We start from the raw sequence: 22,541 nt of genomic DNA on the forward strand, positions 1-22,541 counted from the left end.
GAAAGATGCCAGCCGTTCGCTTTCTCTACCTTTGGATTTTGAGAACATGTGCGAATGTCTTTGTAGGGAAGCCGAAGCGATCAGGGCCGTAAACCTTTGGACCTGCTTAGGGGATTTTCTGAACCCTGTTGACCTCCAGATGGCTGAGCTCCTCGTTGAAGCGTGTGGAGAAAGAAGATCTGTGTACGTATGAGTGCTGTTGTTGTGTCCTTTCCATGTGATCTACTGGAGAGAAGAACAACATTCTTCATGGACAGCTTGGATATGTGTCGTTAATATTATACGTCATATGCTGCTAAGATTGTTTTTCATCTTTTTTTTATTATTTAAAAAAAAATATATATATATTTCTCCGTTTAAATCCTCTCTTTCACTAACAGGCAGAGAAAGAAACTGTCCCCTGAAGAAGATCTAACCATACCATACAGTGGCCCCAAGAAGTTTTTGGACACTTGTATTAGCTAAAAAGTATTTGATTTAATATGAACGTCAGAATGTCAATGCATCAGATCAGAGGTTTTCAGCCATTACCTCCACCCAGACCAACAGCCAACACAGAAACCCCCTGGAAAAAAAAAAGTTTAATAACTAAACATTATTATCTTATATAGGGCTTAACCTTTATTAAATGTATTTCAAAATACATTTACAAATATGTCTAAAAATCGTCAAAAAAACAATAAAAAAAAAACAGCTGGTTAAAAGTTAGTTCAGAGAAGATGTTAATAAGCTAGTAAGAAATGCTCCAGCATCATTTGGTTTGATATTTTGTAATCTAATGCGATGACATTTATTGATTATCTATACAAATTACATGTGAATTAAGTGTCCAAATATTTTTGGGGATACTGCAAATGAGCGAGGTTTGCAATATACGCTACCGTTTCAAAAAGTCAGTAAGATTTAAAAAATAAATTCTTTCATTCAGCAAGCATGCATTAAATTGATGCATTAAAGTGGCAGTGCATTTATAATGTTCCAAAATATTTCAATTTCTTCATCAAAGAAACCTGAAAAATATGTATAACTTACCATTTCCTCAAAAATATTAAGCAGCACAACTGTTTTCAACATTGATAATGGTAAGAAATGTTTCTTGAGCAGCAAATCATGTGACACTGAAAATGTGTCACATGTGTCATTTATATATACACACAGCACCCATTTGAAAGGGTGGTGTGTGTATGTGTGTATATTATGTATATAAAAAGTAATTTAATAAACACAATTTTCTATTATGCAAAGGCTTCCAGACCTGCAGCTCTTCAGACAGCAACAGTGTCGGCCCAGATCCGGCACACATCTGGCACACATGTACCAGATGTGGGCCGGTTCTATGTTGCTGTCTGGCCATGGTTTCTTACCCCTGCTCTAGTGTATAACATCTTTACAAAATCATCTTTCGGGTCAATCGCTACTAAAATGAAACCAAGAGAGGAACAAGCGGGAAGGACTTCCTTTGCAAACCTCTCTGAAATTTGTCAGAAGTGGGATTTATGGACTGACACGTACATGCCACACATTCCCAAAGCCTTACAGAACTTGTATGGATTCTTTGTATGAAAAATGTCAAATGTATTAATTGTGATTTAAATGCAATTCCATAAAATCATGACTCACTCGGTACGCCTGATGAAAGCAATGCATGTCTTCTCATTCCACAGTGTTCAAAGACGAGACGTTTATGTAGATGCACATATCCAGTGGGTTAAATTTTAGGAAATGGAGTATAAAAGTAACTCAAATTCACCAATACTTTCCTGCATGAAAATTGTTCAGAATACAAAGTGGTAGCCAGTAGCCCAACAGGAGGTGGTCACTGGTTGATTAACTGGTTGTAAGATCCAGATAGTAGAGCAGAACAGCAGCATGTGGATGTGTAATGAGGAACGATTGCAGAGATGAGCATAAGGTGGAGGGAAAGAGGGGTTTAAGAACAGAAAAGAACAGAATAGTAGACAAATTACCATCCACATACTTTGAAACTAACAAATTTGCAATTACATCTTAAAAGTCGTGGGTGAAGAAGTGACAAAACTAGAGGAAAAGGGAAAAAAACACCTACTGTTCCTTCTAAACAAATGGTGGTTATGTTGTGTACGGTCAGTGCAGTTTGCTAATGAGCGTTTCTTTGAGAACGGAGGGTAGAGTTGATGCAGTCAAGACTAATGTAGAAATAAACACGCAAACGGATGAAGGACGAATCCATAAGGGGGTCAAAGTTTTAGGCAAGCAGTTGTAGGTCAAACTGTTCTGAGAAGAAAGTTCAGCAGGTGAGTAATGAATCTTCTTCAACTTAAGGAAAATAAAGTGCACTTGTAAACAAATGAACACTGCTTGCCATCCAAGAATGACCTGGATGAATGAAATTGGCCACGTTTTAGTTGTGGCAAGTGACAATGAAAAGCTATTACTCGATCAACGCAGCGATAGATAGTCAATGGATGGACCTGTATTGTATTACATTTTTGTATATTATAAACATAATAAAAGACAGCATGTTTTGAAGTAAATTGAATATTTATTAGAAATGTGTCTTTTTTACAAACTTGATTAATATACAATTATACAAAATGCTTTCAAATGTATCATATACCCAATATACCTTTGAAGAATCAAGGTCTGTGACTCTCTACTTGTATTTTAACTGAATTGACACTACAAAGTAGATATGAAAGTCCCAAATAAGTCTTCGCAGAATTCCACCTATTAAACTGATATTAGTCAATTAGATGCACATTATAATGCAAGCGATGCTATAAAATTCAGGGGATTCTTCAAGATTCAAATAGTTCTTATTAGTTCTACCTGAGTTGTACTATTATCACTCTTGTGGTTGCCAAAGATTATTATGATTTATACAACAGCAACATTATCAGTCTTCATCCAAATAAGCTTTACTCATTGTACAGGATCATTTTTGACATGCTTTGCTTGAATGTTACTAACATACAGTATGCTTTATTGCAGTTACGTTTATGCAGTGACAAACATACCCATTATTATAGTGGGAACATTACACAAAAAAACAATTTTAGCAAACATTCTTTTTTAGAAATTACCTATTCTAGCACCTCTCCACACATTTGGATGAATTTGTGCCACTTTTCCTGTTCAATAGACGTGATTTCACAGTTTGGCTTTTCCAGCTGTCAGCTGAAGGTTTTGAAGTTTCATGGCCATTCCCATATTTCCAGTTATCTTTAGTTTTCCTTGGAAAAATGCCTTTAAATAAAGAGTACAAGATTAACAAATTAGGGCTTTACAAATAAGGGTTATTAAAACCATAACAACCAAACCATTTTTGTTACATGAAATAAACGTTAAATTAAAATAAAAGTTACAATTAATTTTGATTGTCCACTTTAGACACTCTACAAACTTTAAGTAACTTTGCAACTACATGTCAACTGACTCTCATTAGAGTATTAGACTGCAAGGGTTCGGGTTAGGAAAATAAGTTGTGGGTTGGTATGGGTGTGTAAATGTGTGTTTTTTTTCTTCAGATCTTCTGATCTATTGGATGAATGAACGCGAACGGAGACAATGTAAAAACATACGGAGTGTGCGTTAGAAATCAGGAATGGTGAGAGAACATTGTGCTTGGTACATTTTTCTAGCCTGGTAATACCAAACTCTGCTACTTCGCTTTGCTTCGTAGACAGAGTCTGGCATAATTGAAAAGCGTTTTCTTTCTCGCGGGGGGGCGCTTGTCTGAAGTTTAAAATCATTGGTTACCCGTAAGCCAATCACATGACGTTTGGTTATGGCGTGTGTTATGCGCATGCTCGGCCGCATCTAACTTCCACTGTAAACACATGTATGATGCGAAAACAAAACCATCGAGCGAAATACCGGAGTGAACATGGCTGTGAACGACTTTTGCAGATTATGTGAAGTAAATCTACGCATCCACGGTACAATCATAGTCTACGTCACGGCTCTCAGCCCGCCCTCTGTTCGTTGATTGGCCGGCTGTTTTGAGGCCGGAGCAAAACGGGGAAAACGGTCGCTATCTCAGACTGAGTACAGAAGCGAACTGAAATTGAGCGGAAGTACGAAGTCTGACGAAGTCAGGCTAACGTTTTTCATCTTCAAAACAAACTTGGGTCTTCAGCCGACAAATTTTATGTCCCGTCTGTTGGGCGCGTTTCCCATAATAGTTACGCAATAAGTCAGAAAGTAGATAGTCTTTTGTGGCTGTTTGAACACATTCAACCTAGACTGTGAAAGCAATCGGGTCGAATGTGTTTTCAACTACCTCTGGAAGTGGTCGAAAGTGGACAAGCTCAAAACGTTTTGTTTACACCTGTCGTCCACTTGTGATCCGATCGACCAAAACGCATCTTAATACCAGATGTGAACAGAGCCATGGTTAGTCAGCTAGTGCTCAGTGCAACATCTGCCATTTTCATTTGTCAACTAAAACTAAAATTGAAATAAAATAAAAACTATAGACATTTAAAAAAACAGTAACACTTTCCAGTGTTTCATTTTTATTCACTGTCTATATAAATATAAAATATTTTATTGTAATATATTATTTAAAATTATTCTCATTATAACAAATAATAAAAATAAAAGTTTATTTTATCACTGACTTTTTCTACATTTGACCGTTTCTCCATGTCATGATGAGCATGATGGATTTGAGCTCTAAATGTTTCAGCTTTTCTATTTCGGATTAAACTAAAAACGATTCCCTTTATGGAGGATTACAGTAAATAGAGTGGCTAATTTTTAGATGAAGCTTCTGTCCAACCATCTGATGCCTGATGCAGTTCCACAGATGGACAGACATGATAGAGTCAACACAGATGGGTGTGAATCACAGAGTGCAAACATTTCAAAGGACTTATGAAAACAATCTATTTTCCGGAAACATTTGACGGCATTAGCCTAATTTGGAATTGGGCAAAAGATTCCCAGAGTCAACATTCTGTGTCAGGAGGCTTTGTGTATTTTATTGTGTATGTTTATGTCAAAAGAGATGTTTGGACACGCAACAGGACATTTTTTTAATAAATCTGCAACATAATACTGTATGCATGTCATGATAGCTAAAGCCAGGTCAAATCAAAGTCAAAGTGACTCCATGTTAATCTTTTTCCATAGAGATTAGTTCACTTTTATGGACTGCACATTACAGGTTAAAGGTCATCTCTGATATCAGACTAATCAGAAAGGCTACATTATGGTGAACATTGGATAGGTTTTAAAACTAGATTTCTAGAACTTCTCTTTATTCATGATCATTTGAAGGATATCTGGATAGCAGTGGATGCTGAATTTACAATCCCACAGCCAAATTTTAAGTCACATTTTAAGTTTGCAGGCCAAATTGAACATAAGCTAAAAAAAAAAAAAGCACACCGCAAAAATATTGACAAGAAAATACCTTTTGGGCTGCATACAAAAACATACAGCGCAATCCAACTCAGAAAAAAAAAAAAAAAAGACTCTTATGATTCCAGTTCTTTTTTAACAAATGAAAAAAAAGTGATCAGTGTAGTCTGATTTACAATGAAATGACTCTCATAAATCAGTTATTTTTAACAGATCAAAAACATACATTGAGTAGCCTGATTCATGAACAAATGACTCTTATGAACCGGTTCTTTTAAGGAATCAAAAACATATAGCGCAATCAGTGTAGCAAAAATCACGAACAAATGACTCTTATGAACCGGTTTGTTCGTGATTTTGGCTACACTGATTGCGCTATATGTTTTTGATTCCTTAAATTTTATTCCTTAAAGGAGACATATCATGCTTTTAAATTGTTCCTTTTTACATATAAATCATACATTTGTGGTCTATATAAAGCGGAACTGCAATGCTTGGGTCTGAATTCCTCATTATTATAGCTCCACGGGCCACTTTTTTACCCCTTTTCTGAGGTGCTTCTGAGATCAACTCGTTTTGGTGCGGTCTCTTTAAATACAATTGAGACACTTCATACCCCGTCCCCTCTACAGGTTGCAGAGGTTCAACTCCACCCTGTTCGGCCATTTTTGTAGTCTGATAGCAGAGATACGATTATCTAGCGGCACAGAAACTTTTTATTCACACGTTATTAACAAAATGTCAACAACGGAAGACTTGTCCAGCCAGCCTTAGATGTTCGAGCCAGAGTTGGAGCCGGAGCGAGATGAAAATGAAGACGACGAACCTGCAGAACAACGTCTTCATATGGATGTATCGCAATGGTGTGTTACTGTATTTATAAATGAAACTTTGGTCTTCCGACCTTTTACCACCGTGTCGATTTATTTTGATTAATATGTGCGAGGGAGAGAGAGCAAGACAGCGTCTATTTTGGAGACGGTGATGTCTTGTTTACACTTTCGCCTGGCTCCGAAGAGAGAGAGAGTGTGCGCGCGCGCGAGACCGGGTCTCACTCTCTCTGCTCGTTCTTTCAGTTAACCCTCTGATGGTCTTCGTTTAGCAGTCACACTGGGGGCCTTCCCGGTCATAAATGACCGGACACCTAAAAATGAAACTTCCTCCATCCCAGTAAAAACCAATGCAATTTATTTTTGTTCTATAATATTTATTCTTTTTAATTTAGAATTTTGAGACAATTTGATTGAACTTATTAATATTTATGCAATATTTATAGTCCATTTTTTGCCATTTAAAATAATGTTGTTTTTTTTTGTTTTTTTTTTTGCAAAAAAAAAAAAAATTCTATGCAGTATTTTCGGGTAAAATAGAGACTAGGCTTTCAGAAAAAAAATAAAATAAAAAAAAATTCATCAATTTATTAATCATAAAATTAAATAAAACATGTTATTGCATGGGTTTACCACTAGATGCCTGTATAGCTCTAAATGGAGATGTTTGTGAATTCTAGTTGTTTTTGGACCAAATTACTTACTTTTAAGATGTGGATTGAATGTATTTTTTTAGAAATTCTCAAATAAAACTTTTTGCCAAGGTTTATAACATTTTATTAATTATTATTTTAATAATTTTAATAATTATTATATTAATTATATATACATATATTAATTATAATGATTAATTATGTTATGTTTTTCACTCTTGATGTTTTAGAGCTTCACCCCTTCATTGCTGAGCATTTTTTTTCTGCATCGTGGCTGATTTTTAGAGAATTTTTGTGTTTTTGTCAATTTCCCATTCATTTCCTATGGGGGTAATTTTGACCGAAGACCAAAATCATAACTAATTTTTTTACGACCACTTAGCATGCTCGGATCATGAACTCAATTTTTTTGTGTGTTCACATACCTAATGCCAGAAAAGTCACCAAGTTTCGTAACATTCTGATGAAGCTGTGATTTTTAAAATTTCAAAACAGAAAATTATTCGGTCAGAAATGACCGAGGACCATCAGAGGGTTAAACATGCGCCACAAGCGCGGCAGTTCATCTACATTAGACGGTGTAATGAAGCGTGTGGGTTACTACATCCAACAACCGATCATTTTAACTTACCCTCTCGTAACTTCTGCATCCTTTAGCTTGGACTACAAAATTGCAGCGAGAAATAATAATGGCGGATCGCTCGAAGTGTTGGGCCGGAAGTCAATGTCCTTATTTGGCAGTTCCGCTGCAAATACTGTGACGTGATAGTTCACAAAACGTCATAGATAACAGAAAAATCGGAACAGGTTGAAAAATATGACCAAAACAGAATATAAAGATATCAGCGAAGCACCTTAAGAGAATAATTTCATCTTTTCTGTACTTCTAAACACTCCAAATATACAACAAAATGCATTTAAGGGCTAAAAAAGTGCATTTAGCATGATATGTCCCCTTTAACCCTCAGAGAGTCTTCGGTCACTTCTGACCGAAAAATTTTCTGTTTTGAATTTTAAAAAATCACAGCTTCATCGGAAGGTTATGATACTTGGTGACTTTTATGGCATTAGGTATGTGTATGCAAAAAAAAATTGAGGTCATGATCCGAGCATGCTAAGTGGTCGTAAAAAAAATAGTCACACTCAGTGCCTTCGGTCAAAAATGACCGACCCATAGGAAATGAATGGGAAATTTACAAAAACACAAAAATTCTCTGAATTTTTGTCTGTACAATCTACAAATCGGCCACGATTCTAAAAAAAAGTACACCGCAGTAAAGGGGTGACACTCCAACATCAAGAGTGCAAAAAATTCACACCCACCCACACACACACACATACAAACACACTTTTATACACATACACACCAATAAATTCAGATTACAAAAAATCTGTTTTGAATTTTTAAAAATCACAGCTTCATTGGAATGTTACGAAACTTGGTGACTTTTCTGGCATTAGGTATGTGAACACAGAAAAAAAATTGAGGTCATGATCCGAGCATGCTAAGTGGTCGTAAAAAAAATAGTCACACTCATGGTCTTCGGTCAAAAATGACCCCCATAGGAAATGAATGGGAAATTGACAAAAACTCAGAAATTCGCTACAAATCGGCCACGATGCAGAAAAAAATGCTCAGCAATGAAGGGGTGAAGCTCTAAAACATCAAGAGTGAAAAACATAACATAATTAATCATTATAATTAATATATATATATATAATTAATATAATAATTATTAAAATTATTAAAATAATAATTAATAAAATGTTATAAACCTTGGCAAAAAGTATTATTTGAGAATTTCTAAAAAAATACAATCAATCCACATCTTAAAAGTAAGTAATTTGGTCCAAAAACAACTAGAATTCACAAACATCTCCATTTAGAGCTATTACAGGCATCTAGTGGTAAACCCATGCAATAACATGATTTATTTAATTTTATGTTTAGTAAATTGATTTATTTTTTTATTTTTATTTTTTTTCTGAAAGCCTAGTCTCTATTTTAACCGAAAATACCGCATAGAACAAAAAATTTAAAAAATAATAATAATAAAAAAAATAAACATTATTTTCAATGGCAAAAAATGGACAATAAATATTGCATAAATATTAATAAGTTCAATCAAATTGTCTCAAAATTCTAAATTAAAAAGAATAAATATTATAGAACAAAAATAAATCGCATTGGTTTTTACTGGGATGGAGGAAGTTTCATTTTTAGGTGTCCGGTCACTTCTGACCGGGAAGGCACTGAGTGTGACTGCTAAACGAAGACTCTCTGAGGGTTAAACATATAGCGCAATCAGTTTAGCCAAAATCACGAGATGGTCCTCACTGCGGAACATGAAATCCACGGGGAGGAGTCGGATCCAGATCTAACTCCTCCCACCTTACATACCTAAACCTACCCATCTCCACCCCCTGATCCCTAAACCTACCCATCTCCACCCCTTAATCCCTAAACCCACCCCTAAACCTACCAATCTCCACCCCTTATATCTGGATCCAACTCCGCCCCCCGGATCTCGTGTACTGCATTGAGATGCTACTGAAAATCACGAACAAATGACTCTTATGAACCGGTTCTTTTAATGAATCAAAAACATATAGCGCAATCAGTGTAGCCAAAATCACGAACAAATGACTCTTATGAACCGGTTCTTTCAATGAATCAAAAACACACAGAGCAATCTAAGTAGTCTGATTCACGAACAAATTATTATAAAAAAATATTTTCAAAATGTTCCAAGGTTTAACTATAATTTACAGCATTAGTTGACAGAGAATATCTTTCAAATTGAAGCAAAATGGACATTATAACCAAATGAATCTGAATAAAATTGAATCAAGAGCTTGTGAATCGGAATCTAATTGAATGAAGAAAAAAAACACCCCCAAGATATGACGTTCAGATCTCTAGATATGGTTCGGGTTCATCCTTAAATGTAGGTCTATGGGATTTATTTGGCTCTTTTATCATCCACTAAGCATTAAAACAGATCATTTAGACATAAGTCAGATTATTTAGACGTAAATTGTCAGTATTGATGTAACAGATTATAAATGTTGTGTTGGCCGTATTCATTGAGAAGCCTAAATTAGCGGGCCAGACGAATGGTCAGTGTGTCTGTGGGTCATGGAACAAGGTTTAAGAGGGACTAATCCAGGAAACGCTGGCTCTGTCCCAAGACACTCACAAACCTTATTTAGCCCTTAAACTACACTGACCAACTGACCACACAGCAGCTTATCAGAACAGATTCAATGTTCTTTTTCTTAATGAAAAATAAAAGCGCAAGATTTCAACAGACCACTAAGAATAAACCATCATTAAAACGTACCGTTTGTGGATTCATTCGCCCCGTCATCAAATTAAGCAGATCTGAGTCGGCCATAGAGATGGTGCAGTCAGCCGTCTTACCTGTGTGGAAAGTAAATCAGACTGTTTGGAAAAATAGAGCTCAATCTATCAAATGACTGCTTGGTGTGTTAAGAAAAAGACTATTTACAAAAAAAAAAAAAAAAAAATGTTTTGCTGCTTCTGGTGTTTTTATTAGAATTTGCATATCCCAACTAAGATGTCTAGCCCATTTAAGTTTGTGAAGTCTCTTCTGCTCACCAAGGCTACATTTATTTGATCAAAAATACAGTAAAAACATGAAATATTATTAAAATCTAAAATAACTGTTTTCTATGTAATATATTTAAGAACATAATTTCTTCCTGTGATGCAAAGCTGAATTTTCAGCATCATTTCTCCAGTCTTCAGTGTCACATGATCCTTCAGAAATCATTCTGATATGATGATTTGCTGCTCAAGAAACATTTATTAGTTGAAAACAGTTATTTTTGCGAAAACTGTGATGTACAACATGTACCTTTGATAACTGGAAAGTCGAAAAGAACAGCATTTATTTTTTATATAGAAATCTTTTGTAAAATTCTAAATGCCTTAACTCACTCGTGATCAATTTAATCCATCCTTGCTAAATACAAAAAAAAAAATAACTGACCCTAAATTTTTAAAGTTTGTTTTTATAGAAATTTGAAATAATATGCTTTCACTATGTAGGTTTTTTATATAAAAATGCATTTTCTGAATACACAATGAGGTGGACAAAAAACCTGAACACACCTGCATCGTTGGTCACCGAGCCTTTGCCATTTTTTACGTCCACAACCCATAATGCTTCACTTCCACCTGGACCATCCTTCACTTTGAAGGCAAAAACAGCTCCAATTTTCTTTACAAACGCCTCGCCCTCCTGTTAAAAATAATGACATAATTTAATAATTCTGTAGCAAATTGGATTGTTTTCAATTTGCTTTAATAGTGAGAAAATAATGTCAGAAATTGGCTGTTAACAAACAACTCATGAATCAAACTAAATAACAATGTCACAAAAATAACTGAATTTTCAATATAAATATTCTTGACAAAATAAAATGACACGCAGATAGACAACAATGAACAATGCCTTTTACTGGAAAGAATGATATTCCTGGAGGATGTCTAAATCACAGCTCAAATGACTTTTTAAATAAAATTGTTAAACTGTAACACTTTAAGTGAAGTCATTTTTAATCTTACACTGGTACAAATTATTTAATTATTTAATTTAAAAGTCTTATTTGCATGGTATAATTGGTGAGATCTTCATTCCTGATGAATTACCTCGTGTAGCTTCTTCTCGATCTCCTTAAAGACGGTGTGAGCTTTGAAGCCCTCGAGGTCACTGGACGCGCTGGTGGGAACTGCAGCGATCCGAGAGCTGGGAAAGTTTAGATCGCAAGGTCAACACTGCTCATATATGGTGTGCACCAAGTCCAAAAGTCTAGTTCTAATGTATATAAAAGAACTACAGCATTTAACAAAGTGTGATATTTGACGATATTACATGGAGAGAAAAGAAAATCACTTATTGAATACTCTAATAACTGAAAACTTCACATATATACTCATATAGACTCATATGTACTTGTATAGGAGAAATATAATCTTTTGTACCTTGGATTTTGTACCCACCTTCTGTATGCTTAAACAAACATGTAATAGAGCTGAATCGTACAAGCCTAGACCTTCAAAAGCTAATTGAATTTTTTGCTGTAAATTTTCCTATATAACTAAAGGCCATGATAATGGATAAACTTCAACAAACATTGATATTTTGCAAGTAAACCAAAGGTTTGTATAAACCAAAGATATACACATATATACATATTAAAATTAATAAATGAAATCCTAAATAAAATGTACACTACCATGGGTTAGTAAGACTGTTTAAAAAAAAAAAGAAAGAAAGAAATTCATACTTTTATTCAGCAATGATGCATTAAATTGATCAAAAGTGATAGTAAAGACATTTAAGATTTTACTAAATATTTATGTTTCAAATAAATGCTGTTTTTTTTCATTAAAGTATTCTGAAAACAAATATATCATGCTTGAACAGATTTCAACATTAATAATAAAAAGAAATGTTACTTGAACGCCGAATGAGCATATTGAAGTGAAGACACTGAAGACTGGAGTAACAGTCAGCTTTTTCATCACAGGAATAAATTACGTTTTAAAATAAAATAAAATAGCAAACAATTATTTTTAATTGTAATAATATATGACGAGATAACGAGTATTTTTGATACAATAAATGGAGCCTTCAGCCTTCTTTCAAAAATCGAATCAAACCCAACATTTTTAAATAGTGGTCTATAAATACAAATATAATTTGGGATTTTGGAAAGTAATTAGAAAAACAAAATTATGAATATATAGATCATATGGGCGAGCTGGCTATATCTGGGCCAGATACTTGTTAATGCTTGTTAAAAAACGTGTTAGTTTTGAACATACCTTGTTTCTTGAGGGAAGCCCATCCTGTAGAGAGTGACCACCACTGCTCCACCAAGACCGATGTTGTGCTGCAGGGCGACCTTTGCCCCCGGGACCTGCCGAGGCCCCGCCTCCCCCCTCAGCTGCCAGCACAGCTCTGCACACTGAGCCAGACCTGAGCCGTGAAAACAGGCCAGAGTTCATCCACCACACACTCGCTCTGTATGTCACAGCCAACTGCCTTCATTGCTCCTTTATTCTGTGACCTGTTGATTTTCTGTCCTCTGATAATTCAATAAATAAAAACACTGCAAAAATGGAATAAAGGGGACCAGGAACTTTCTTTGACCAAAATTTAATTGAATAAAATCTAATAAATAAAAATAATAAAATAAGTTTAAATGAAAACTCTCTGAAGATTTGTCATCGGCATACAGCTTCTTGTACAAAAACTAAAATATATATTTGGAGAATGCAATATATAAAAAAGGTTATAGAAATGTTTGCACTGATCTTAGTTAGGGTGACACCATACTGAATTTCAAACCGCTGAGGGATAGATGTTTTTATAAGTCCTAGATCACGTCATTTAAAAAAACATATATGTCTTTTTAAATGACGTGATCTAGGACTTATAAAAATGATGACAAATCTTCAGTATATATATACATAATATATATATATATATTATATATATATATATATTATGGGGTTTTTGTCCACTGAGATTAAAGATGACAAATCTTCAGTATATATATACATAATATATATATATATATATATATATATATATATATATATATTATATATATATATATTATGGGTTTTTTTTCTACTGAGATTAAAGATGAACAATTGGCATTTTGTTACAAACAGTACATTCAATTGAAAACACTGTATTTCTTTCTCTCACCGTCTCGTTTTCATTCCTGATAAAAAATGAACTGTGCCGCTACCCTGACTAAGGTCTATTGTTGCAGAGTGAAAATGTTTTTTAACCAGTTAATAACTTTTATCTTTTTTTTTTATAAACTAAAATCACGCATTTATGTTAAGTAATTACTTTAAAGTGCCCCTATTATGCTTTTTTGAATATTACCTTTCACGTGTGTAATGCAGCTTTTTGAGAATGTAAAAGGTCTGCAAAGCTCAAAGTGCATTACAAATAAAGTTATTGTCTCCTAAAAGAAAGAATCGATTCTGAACTGCCTGAAACGAGTCGTCAGCAATTCCAGTGTGTTCCGGCCTATGGTCTTCATTGGCTGCCTGCGAACAACGTCTACTTTGTCCCGCCCCCAAACACTGAAGTTGTGGCTGATGTAACGGACGTAAGCCAGTAAGAGCTGTGCATGTAAACCTCGAGCCTTGTTCATACTTTCGCCTGACTCCGCTGACTGCGCACGCTCCTCCCCAAAAGACCCAGTAAACCTTGAGATAACCACATGTGACATTAGACCACAATATATGGCTTTGAGAACATGTATACAAGTAAATTAACGAACTCTCACTTAACATTTTTATTTAGTTTCGTGAACAATTTTATTAAACATGGACCTTTATTTTCATTAAAATGGCTTATTTCTGCTAGTGCAGGCTCAACGTAAGCAACTAATTTAGTGCAAACTGGGTGCCGGTGTGATGAGACGTACATGCTCGGCTAGATTCGCCTCGAAGTCGTGCATCTTCAGAAGCGGAGCCACTCGTAAAGTTGCAAAAAAATGGCGTGCACACCGCCACCCGAAACGGGGTCTCGCGCTCTCAAAGCACACGACCGCCCACACAGCGATGCCGCCATTTTTGCCGCGCACCTTCTCGCTTGTGCGGACGCGCCGATTATAAACCAAGCTTCACACCCCTGGCCTCAAGGGGCGCTGTGGTCTTTAGCGTCCTTGTTAGCCCCCACGCAGAATACCTCGGTTCAAATCCCGCTCGGAGTGGGCAGAGTAGGACCGGCAGAGCCCGTCTACGGAGAGCCTGCCCACTCCCTATTAAGTCCTATTGTACCGAGTTTTGGTTGTAGTTCCACCAGAGTTCCACTGGGGGCTATCGCCCATGAGTGCAAAATGAATGGCAGTCTATGGGGCTAGACAGCTAAATGTGTCTCTTTCACCCGATTGCCGTTGAGAAATGTCAGATTTGATTGTAGGTTTTGCAAGTTCAACATGGGTTATAAGTCGAAAGTTGAATGAACGAGTACTTGTGTCCTTTCGATTTCTTACAGGTTGAGTTGTTGTTGCCCATAACACGCTAGCATTCTGCTAATGAACGCTGACTGGTCAGTGAAGGACTGATTACGACCAGAGATACAGCTTGATGGCATCGTGGCATCCGAAGCGGGACCAGAAACAAACAAAACAAAAACTCTTCTAGCACGTGTGTTTCCCTGTGTCAGCTGTGTTGTCGATGCCTCGAGTGAAAAGAAAGTGCAGAGCGCGAAAACACCAAAGTGACTGAAGGATTGCCGTAAAGCCGTATCTCTAGTCGTACGATGTGTATGAAATCATTGACATTTTAAAAGACTTTTTAAAGCAAATAAGTGACTCTAAAAAAATCTAACACCCAGCAATTTGTAATTTCTTTGCATCTCCTTTCAAATACAACATTCAAATTACTAGACAAAAAATTATTTCCTAGAACAATTATATCCTGAGAAAAGTGGATTTTGAGGGGTATAGCGCCATAGACCTCCATTCATTCTGCACTCGTCCTGTGAGCGCCCTCATATGGAATCAGAGAGGAACTGCAACCAGTTCAGAAGCCGGAAGTTTACGGAGCGTGAAACTTCTCGCCTTATTAGACATTCTCTACACTAAGGCGTGGGAAAAGTTTGGTTCGTGTTATCATCATGCTGCGATAGCAAATCAATTTTGCATGCATTTCCAAAGGATGAGAACTCGGCTCAAACTGATACGGTAAAACCGACACCATTGTTTATATATTACTATATACTATACTATATTTCCAAGCTCCGAAGAGGCTCCATAGCTAAAATTAAGATATGGTAATCGCCATTTAATTTCAGACACGTGTTGTAAGGAGTAGACCAATCACAACAGACAGGGTCAGCAGACCAATCAGAGTAGAGTAAGCTCTCAGTTAGGAGGGGTTTATAGAGACCAAGCGTGCCGCACAAGCCCTGAAAAGTCAAGCCAAAGCGTCTCGATCGCCCCACGGTGACTGGTCCTAGTATAGGTCATAAACCCTGCCTCCCTGTGTTATTCAACGTGACATGAGACCAACTAAACAATTTAATTACACTTTAAGTATCTTTTTTCCAAAGGTGGTTTCTTTGATTTGCTGTCGTTTTTATCACGCTGATGTGTCTGTTTCAAAAATAAGTTGGTTTTTAGTTAGTTACGTGATGCTATAAAAACGGTGGTGTAACGTCATGATGGACAGCTGTGATTGACAGGTTCTCTGAGCGAAGTAGTCACTGAAGCACCAACAGACATTTTTTTCGGGATCTTCGGAGGACTGAGGAGATTGTATTTACTTTATTTTAACAAGACTCTTGTCGTACTGCAATCAATTTTTAAAAAGTGCACTCAGAGTGTATTCTGCGAGAGTGAGGGCGGAGCGTTGATTTCGCGGCTTTACTTCCCGCTCACTACTGCGCACGTCTGGTCCCGAGATCGCCACTGCGCAGACTCAAGTTCCAAGATGTCAGCGCCATATCGGGACACTTGCGGCTTCAGTTCTCACCAATGGAAGCGTCGTCCACCTTTTTTTACAGTCTATGATAGAGACTGAACCCTTGAAAGCACCATTTCAGACTCTTTGAGAAATGAGGACGCATGTAAACCAATTATAGGAGACCTCCAAAACAAAATTAGGAACATAATAGGGGCACTTTAACTAAGAAGTCAAAAAGCTTAACGTAATAACAGTGTCTTTCTCTGTGGATTGCAGTGTAGTTCTTTTGGAAGTAGATAATGTTTAATAATATTGACGATGGATACCTTCTAAACTCTATGATCTCACACTGTCAAGTTAGGTCAAGACCCCCTGCAGCGCTGGGCGGCCGATGACATGACACCCCACCTTAATCCATCGGTCCTGACTCGTGAGTTAACGCTCAGGCTGAGCATTTTATCCTGATGGGTTAAACTGCTTGCACTTTTGCTCATTATCCCCTACAGGATAAGGGACTTAGAATAAGACCTTTTCAGTCAGCCAGTGCAAGCCTGTGACTCCCAACTCCTCATTGAAAAGATTTATGACCTGACATTCACATTCGTTTCCATGAATATGCTAAACTGCTGCATTACCAGAATGTAATCATCTGCTGATTGGGATTTTCTTATTGATTTCATTTTGTTTTTTCGTCGGATGGCAAAATGGTCTATTATACATGATGAAAGTGGAGCGGGCAGTTGGAGAATTGGCTCGCCAAACAATACGCAAACCCAGACATATCTTTCTCAGAGGACCTCTGAATTAACTGGAAAGCAGAAATTTTCAAATTCAGAAACAAATGGAAAACTAGCCAATTTGTTCATGAATTTGGCTACACTTGTTGTGCTGTGTGTTTTTGAGTCACCAAGAATTAGTTCATAGGAGTCATTTGTTCATCAAGCGCAGCACACAAGGACAACCTTTAGACAGACATGTATTCTTGGAATTATTTTGCGGTACACTTTTTTTAATGTCATCACATTGAAGCGCCATTGCTTAAAAGCAGTACAGGAAACACTGCTTTCATTTATATTTAGTACTGGGATAATTTTAGGGTGGAAATTATTTTCCTTAGGGTGATCCCCGGTAGATCCGCCCCTTGATTGGAGACCACTAAAAAGATGATGAAAAGATTTAGAGGATACATATGTAGGACCAAAGACGAAATCAAGTGAGTTTAACCTTTCCCCCCCGGCACTATGTGTGCATGTATGTATGTATGTATGGTTGGATGGTTTAAAGGATGACGTTAAGAAGACAAGCACTAGGAGCAACTCAAGCCAGAAGCAGCAGTGATGCACTGCTCGAATCTAGCACTGTTTCACTAGTGAAGAGACGTGACTCCCTCTGCTGGTGGAATGCCACAGTCATGGACACTGACAAGCTCCCGAAAATAGCGATGCACCGAAAATAATGTTTTACCGAAATTGAAAGTGTTTTAGTTAGTCAAAAACTGACAATAACTGTTTTTTTATCAATTAATAAATCACATTTATTTAATAATCACCACTCAAATAAAAACTAAGCAAACTAAGCTCGCACACAAGGACATTTTTATATCAACTTTTTAATTATATAATTATGCTTCTACCCCAATTTGTTGTTGAAATATATAACATTTAAACAGTGGCTGTAATACATACTTGTTTTCAGGATAGATTTATTTAAACATACAGTACTAAATAATTAACAAACAAAATATATGGTAATACTTTACAATAAGGTTTCATTAGTTTAAATTAGTTAACTACTTTAGTTAACATGAACTAACTAAGAATGAACAATGCATCTACAGCATTTATGTTATTGATGTTAATTTCAACATTTACTCATACATATTTAAAATCAAAAGTTGTATTTATTAACATTAGTTAAAAAAATTAACGACTGCATTTTTATTAACTAACATTAACAAAGTTGAATAAATACTGTAACAAATGTATTGCTCATTGTTAGTTCATGGTAGTTAATACATTGACTAATATTAACAAATGAGAACTTATTGTAAATTGTTACCGAATATATAATATAGTGCATAGATGAAATCAATATTGTCAATATAGCATTCACACAGCAGACATGTTTACCAGTTGTATCTTCTCCACGTAATGTGCACAAAATAGACACTAACACAGTCAAAATGCGTCATCGGAGAAGCACTAATTAAATGTCAATGTTTTGGTCAATGATTTTGCACCTCTAAAACAGTTTCGTCCAAAACCTAATGTTCGCGTGCAATTGAAGAGTGCATTCAACTAGCGCAGTAAACGGTTGACAGGACAGGAAAGTCAGTTTTTCCTGAGGTGAGAGACGTCACTGGTAGTGCTGGGTTCTCTGAAGTAGTCGTGATTCGCCTCTCACAACGTAACATGCTTTAAACACACCTCTTAAGCATGCAGAATAATGAAAGTAGACTTTTTTTCGTAATAGCGGGTTTGAACGTTTACGTAACCGTGGCTATTACGCAACTATTCCTTTAATGGCATCAGGTGTGTTTGGGAAACCATACCTGTAGCTCCAAGCGGGTGTCCTTTTGAGATGAGTCCTCCACTGGGGTTTATCACCCACTTGCCACCATATGTATTATCACCCCGATCAATAAGCTCACCAGCTTTCCCTACAAATCAGAAAACAGATCATATCGTCAACACGCTGCTAATCTAAACTTCTGTTTTTAAAAATAGATGCAAGAAAAGTGTGCTTGTGAAGCCGTCCATCTCACCCTCTGGACACAGTCCCAGAGCTTCATACGTGATGAGCTCGTTGGCAGAGAAGCAGTCATGCAGCTCGATGACGTCAACATCTGAAGCTTTCAGACCGGAGGTCTCAAAGCACTTCTTAGCTGCAAGGTGGGTCATGTCATAGCCAACCTATAGTGGACAGAGGGGAAAAAAACACATTTCATTAGAGATAAGACATTTCATAGTTGTCTCACGTTCAACGTTACGTCAGAAGTGAACTGACGAATTGGGATCTCCCCTGAGAGCCCAAATCACCTTTAAATAAAGTCAAAGAACATTGCAGAGTGAGATCAGTCACGTGTCTGGGCCGTAAGCACGCTGAGGTGGCGTTCCTGGATGAGTCATGTACCCACTGTGGGAAGATGACCATCGTGATGCTGAGATCGAGACTCGAGTACCTCGAAAGAGGTGGAGTCCCCTCTGCAATATCCCTCTCTAGTCTCTCTGCCCAGCAGAGAGCTACTTCGGATAATACACATGGTCACATTTGCACACTGTCTGGGGGCCTGGCTAGAGCTCCTCAGCAGGTCTCGCTGGCTCACTCGGACAATCAGACTCGTGTACGCTTCACCTCAGTGGTGTACAAAGATGCCCCTGTCCTGGAGATCGCAGTCCCACTGGCGAAGGACTCGATAGAGCCGGTCCCTCCAGTCAACATGACGTAAGGGTTTTACAGCCAAGGCGAAAGGTTACTGCACAAGCTTCAAGATACTAAGGCTGCGTCTCATTTCTCTGTCTTACCCCTTACTCTTACCCCTTCCCCTCGGTTTTGCGCTTTCATGTGAGGGGAAGTGGTGTCCCAATTCTCATTTTGATTAAGGGCTAGGGCCAAGGCGTAGGGCTACATAGCCCTTGAAACGAAGTCTGCGGAGGACCACACTTGAAAGAGAGGGGTAGGAATTTCTCAGAAGTGAGTCGCACAAATGTATGTATTTTCAGCAGTTTAATGACACTCGTGTTTTATGATACCTTTAATAAAACGTTCAAGCGGTTTTAATTGTAATGCTTTTGTTTTGAATCACTAGTTAACCGCTAGCTAGCAGCTATGCGCTATTTGCCGTTTGCTAATGTTTTGCTTATGGTGTCGCCGGCGCCGCCGTTAAATACAATGAAACAATGTCTTTGACTGATGTTATCACTCAAAAGTGATTGGGATTCATCAGTTTACTTCTGACGTAGCGTCTCCGTTCCCTCCTTCAGGGAACAGGGGTTACATTAGTAACCTAGACGTTTTCATTCGATGTCACAACCTTATTGGAACGCCCATCTGGCTGTTTTTACATAGAAAACCATTATAAAGAAAACACTTAACTATTTAGGGCTCATCTGCTCGCCTATATATAGTGTGCATCATCAATAAGGTGTATCCTGAATTTGATCTTTTAATTTCACTGTTTTAGAACATTAGGGCACTTTAAAGGGGTATTTCACCCTAAAATGAAAATTCTGTCATCATTTACTCACCCTCAAGTTGTTCCAAACCTGTATTAATTTATTTATTGTACTGAACACAAAAGGAGACCTTTAAGAATGTTGGTAACCAAACAGTTTCAGTTCCCATTGACTTACATTGTATTTATGATGTATGTCAACAGAAAGCGAAACAACATTACCAACATTCTTCAAAATATCTTCTTTATATACAGAGGAAAGTAAGTCATACAGGTTTGGACTGACATAAGGGTGAATAAATGATGACCAAATTTTCATTGCGGGGTAGACTATCCTTTTAAGGGAAAAACTTAAGTCATGACTTTTAAAGTTTTATTAGTGAAGCTTTAGTTCTGTTTTGGAGGTTGAGTGCTGCGCAACAAGATGCCAGTGTCAGCTACTCTTACCATTTTTATACAGCTGTTTTCCTCAAAGGTAGTGGTTAGGTCTGTGATCATTTCCTGAGCAATGATCTCTACAGCCTTTTTCTCCAATCCGTTCCTCCTCACAAACTTCTCACTGGCCAGCACTGCAGCTCCTGCTCCATCTGACGTCGGGCTACGGGGAAATAAGAGATGATATAAACATCTGCTTCTGTTGAACAGAATGATGGACCCACCATTTGTAACAAATACTGTATTGTAGTAATACAATAAAAATATGTCAAATAATAACATTTATGATTCAGAAGAATTACTGACGTGGAAAGGATTTACATATATACTGTAGGTTACTACAGAAAATAAGGCTAAATTGTATGGAGGAGTGATACTTGAATGAAATGGATAAGGAATAAGTTATCAATTTAATAATTATTTAAGAATTTTTAAATGGAAAAAATAGATATATTCAAAACTTTATTCAATTCATATTTTAAAATGTAGATAAATAAAATAATCAATTAAATCATTATAACTTGAAAAATAGAAATATTTAGTTCAGTTATAGTCATTTTAATATGTAGAAACAATAAATAAATAGAATCAAATTTCAAATGTAAAACAATAATATAGTACATTACTACATAATTTTAAAAGCACAAATAAATTGTATTCTAAAAACGCATTTGCTTGTTGTCAAAATGCCAGATGCAAAACCGATCAACCAATTGGAGAAGCAACTCAACTTTTAACTCATTTTTAATAGCCACCACATCTCCCATGTGCCAAAGAATAGACAGTCACTGAACAGTAGGAAAGACCAAACTAACTAATTAAATCTGGAACTTTATACCTTCAAAAACCACCAATAAACACACAGACTGACTGCATATGTCTTGTGGCTATACTGTTGAAACCGCATGTATTTTAAAGCTTTTAGATTCACTTTCATAGAAGTGCTTCACTTTCAGAGAAAAAGACGAACAGTAGAAATTATGTTTGTGGTAAACACTAACATTCTACAAGTGTTTGTCTATTGAGCTTAACTGAGCTTGAATACCGATTATCGCATTGCTTCTGTGGATATTCAAACATTAGCAACAACCTCAATCGCCACGGCTCTCAACTTACCAACACTGCAAGAGTGTGAGGAACTCAAAGACCTTCCTGGAGTTAATGACCTGCTCCAGACTATATTCATCCCGAAACTGAGAGTATCTGAGAGTGAACGTGGAGGAGAAGAAAGAGAACAGAAGTTTTTTTGTTATCTGGGATAAGGTAAGGAATTATTGCATAGTATTTTCTTTATAACAAGCTGTCGATAAAGCTTACGGATTATTGGTTGAATGCTTGTGGTTCTTCCAAGCGATTTTAGCAAAATGCTCCGGTTTTGTGCCTAGAGATGACAGACAGCTTCTGTTACAAACCAGACTGCAGTTTCCTGGATCAATCTAAAGTCCACATATCACCCACATCTTACCGTACTTCTCCATGTGTTCTCTACCAGCGTTGCCGAACATCTGAGGCGCAGCTGGTGCTGCCGCCATCCCATAACGGTTGATCATCACCTCCATGTGCTTGTCCATAGGGTTGGTTCTGTCCATGTACTGCAAACCCATGAGATGATATGGGACGCTTCATCACTGCTA

General features: G+C 36.8%; 1 protein-coding gene across 1 annotated transcript in view; it reads right to left on the bottom strand.

Moving 5' to 3' along the window:
* Positions 1 to 2,505: 2,505 nt before the first annotated feature.
* Positions 2,506 to 22,541, bottom strand: part of scp2a (sterol carrier protein 2a) — a 31,365-nt gene continuing 11,329 nt past the window's right edge. The window contains exons 6-16 of the mRNA XM_081374372.1: positions 22,373 to 22,499; positions 22,225 to 22,288; positions 22,024 to 22,110; positions 20,920 to 21,070; positions 19,063 to 19,210; positions 18,850 to 18,957; positions 12,687 to 12,840; positions 11,508 to 11,604; positions 10,968 to 11,097; positions 10,174 to 10,253; positions 2,506 to 3,225 (exon numbers count right to left, since the gene is read on the bottom strand). Coding sequence (XP_081230498.1) covers positions 3,130 to 3,225; positions 10,174 to 10,253; positions 10,968 to 11,097; positions 11,508 to 11,604; positions 12,687 to 12,840; positions 18,850 to 18,957; positions 19,063 to 19,210; positions 20,920 to 21,070; positions 22,024 to 22,110; positions 22,225 to 22,288; positions 22,373 to 22,499 — 1,242 coding nt within the window. The 3' untranslated portion in view covers positions 2,506 to 3,129. The remainder of the gene's footprint in view (positions 3,226 to 10,173; positions 10,254 to 10,967; positions 11,098 to 11,507; positions 11,605 to 12,686; positions 12,841 to 18,849; positions 18,958 to 19,062; positions 19,211 to 20,919; positions 21,071 to 22,023; positions 22,111 to 22,224; positions 22,289 to 22,372; positions 22,500 to 22,541) is intronic.

This window comes from Scardinius erythrophthalmus, assembly GCF_964197995.2.
Source record: "Scardinius erythrophthalmus genome assembly, chromosome: 9".
In the NCBI taxonomy this organism is placed as follows: domain Eukaryota; kingdom Metazoa; phylum Chordata; class Actinopteri; order Cypriniformes; family Leuciscidae; genus Scardinius; species Scardinius erythrophthalmus.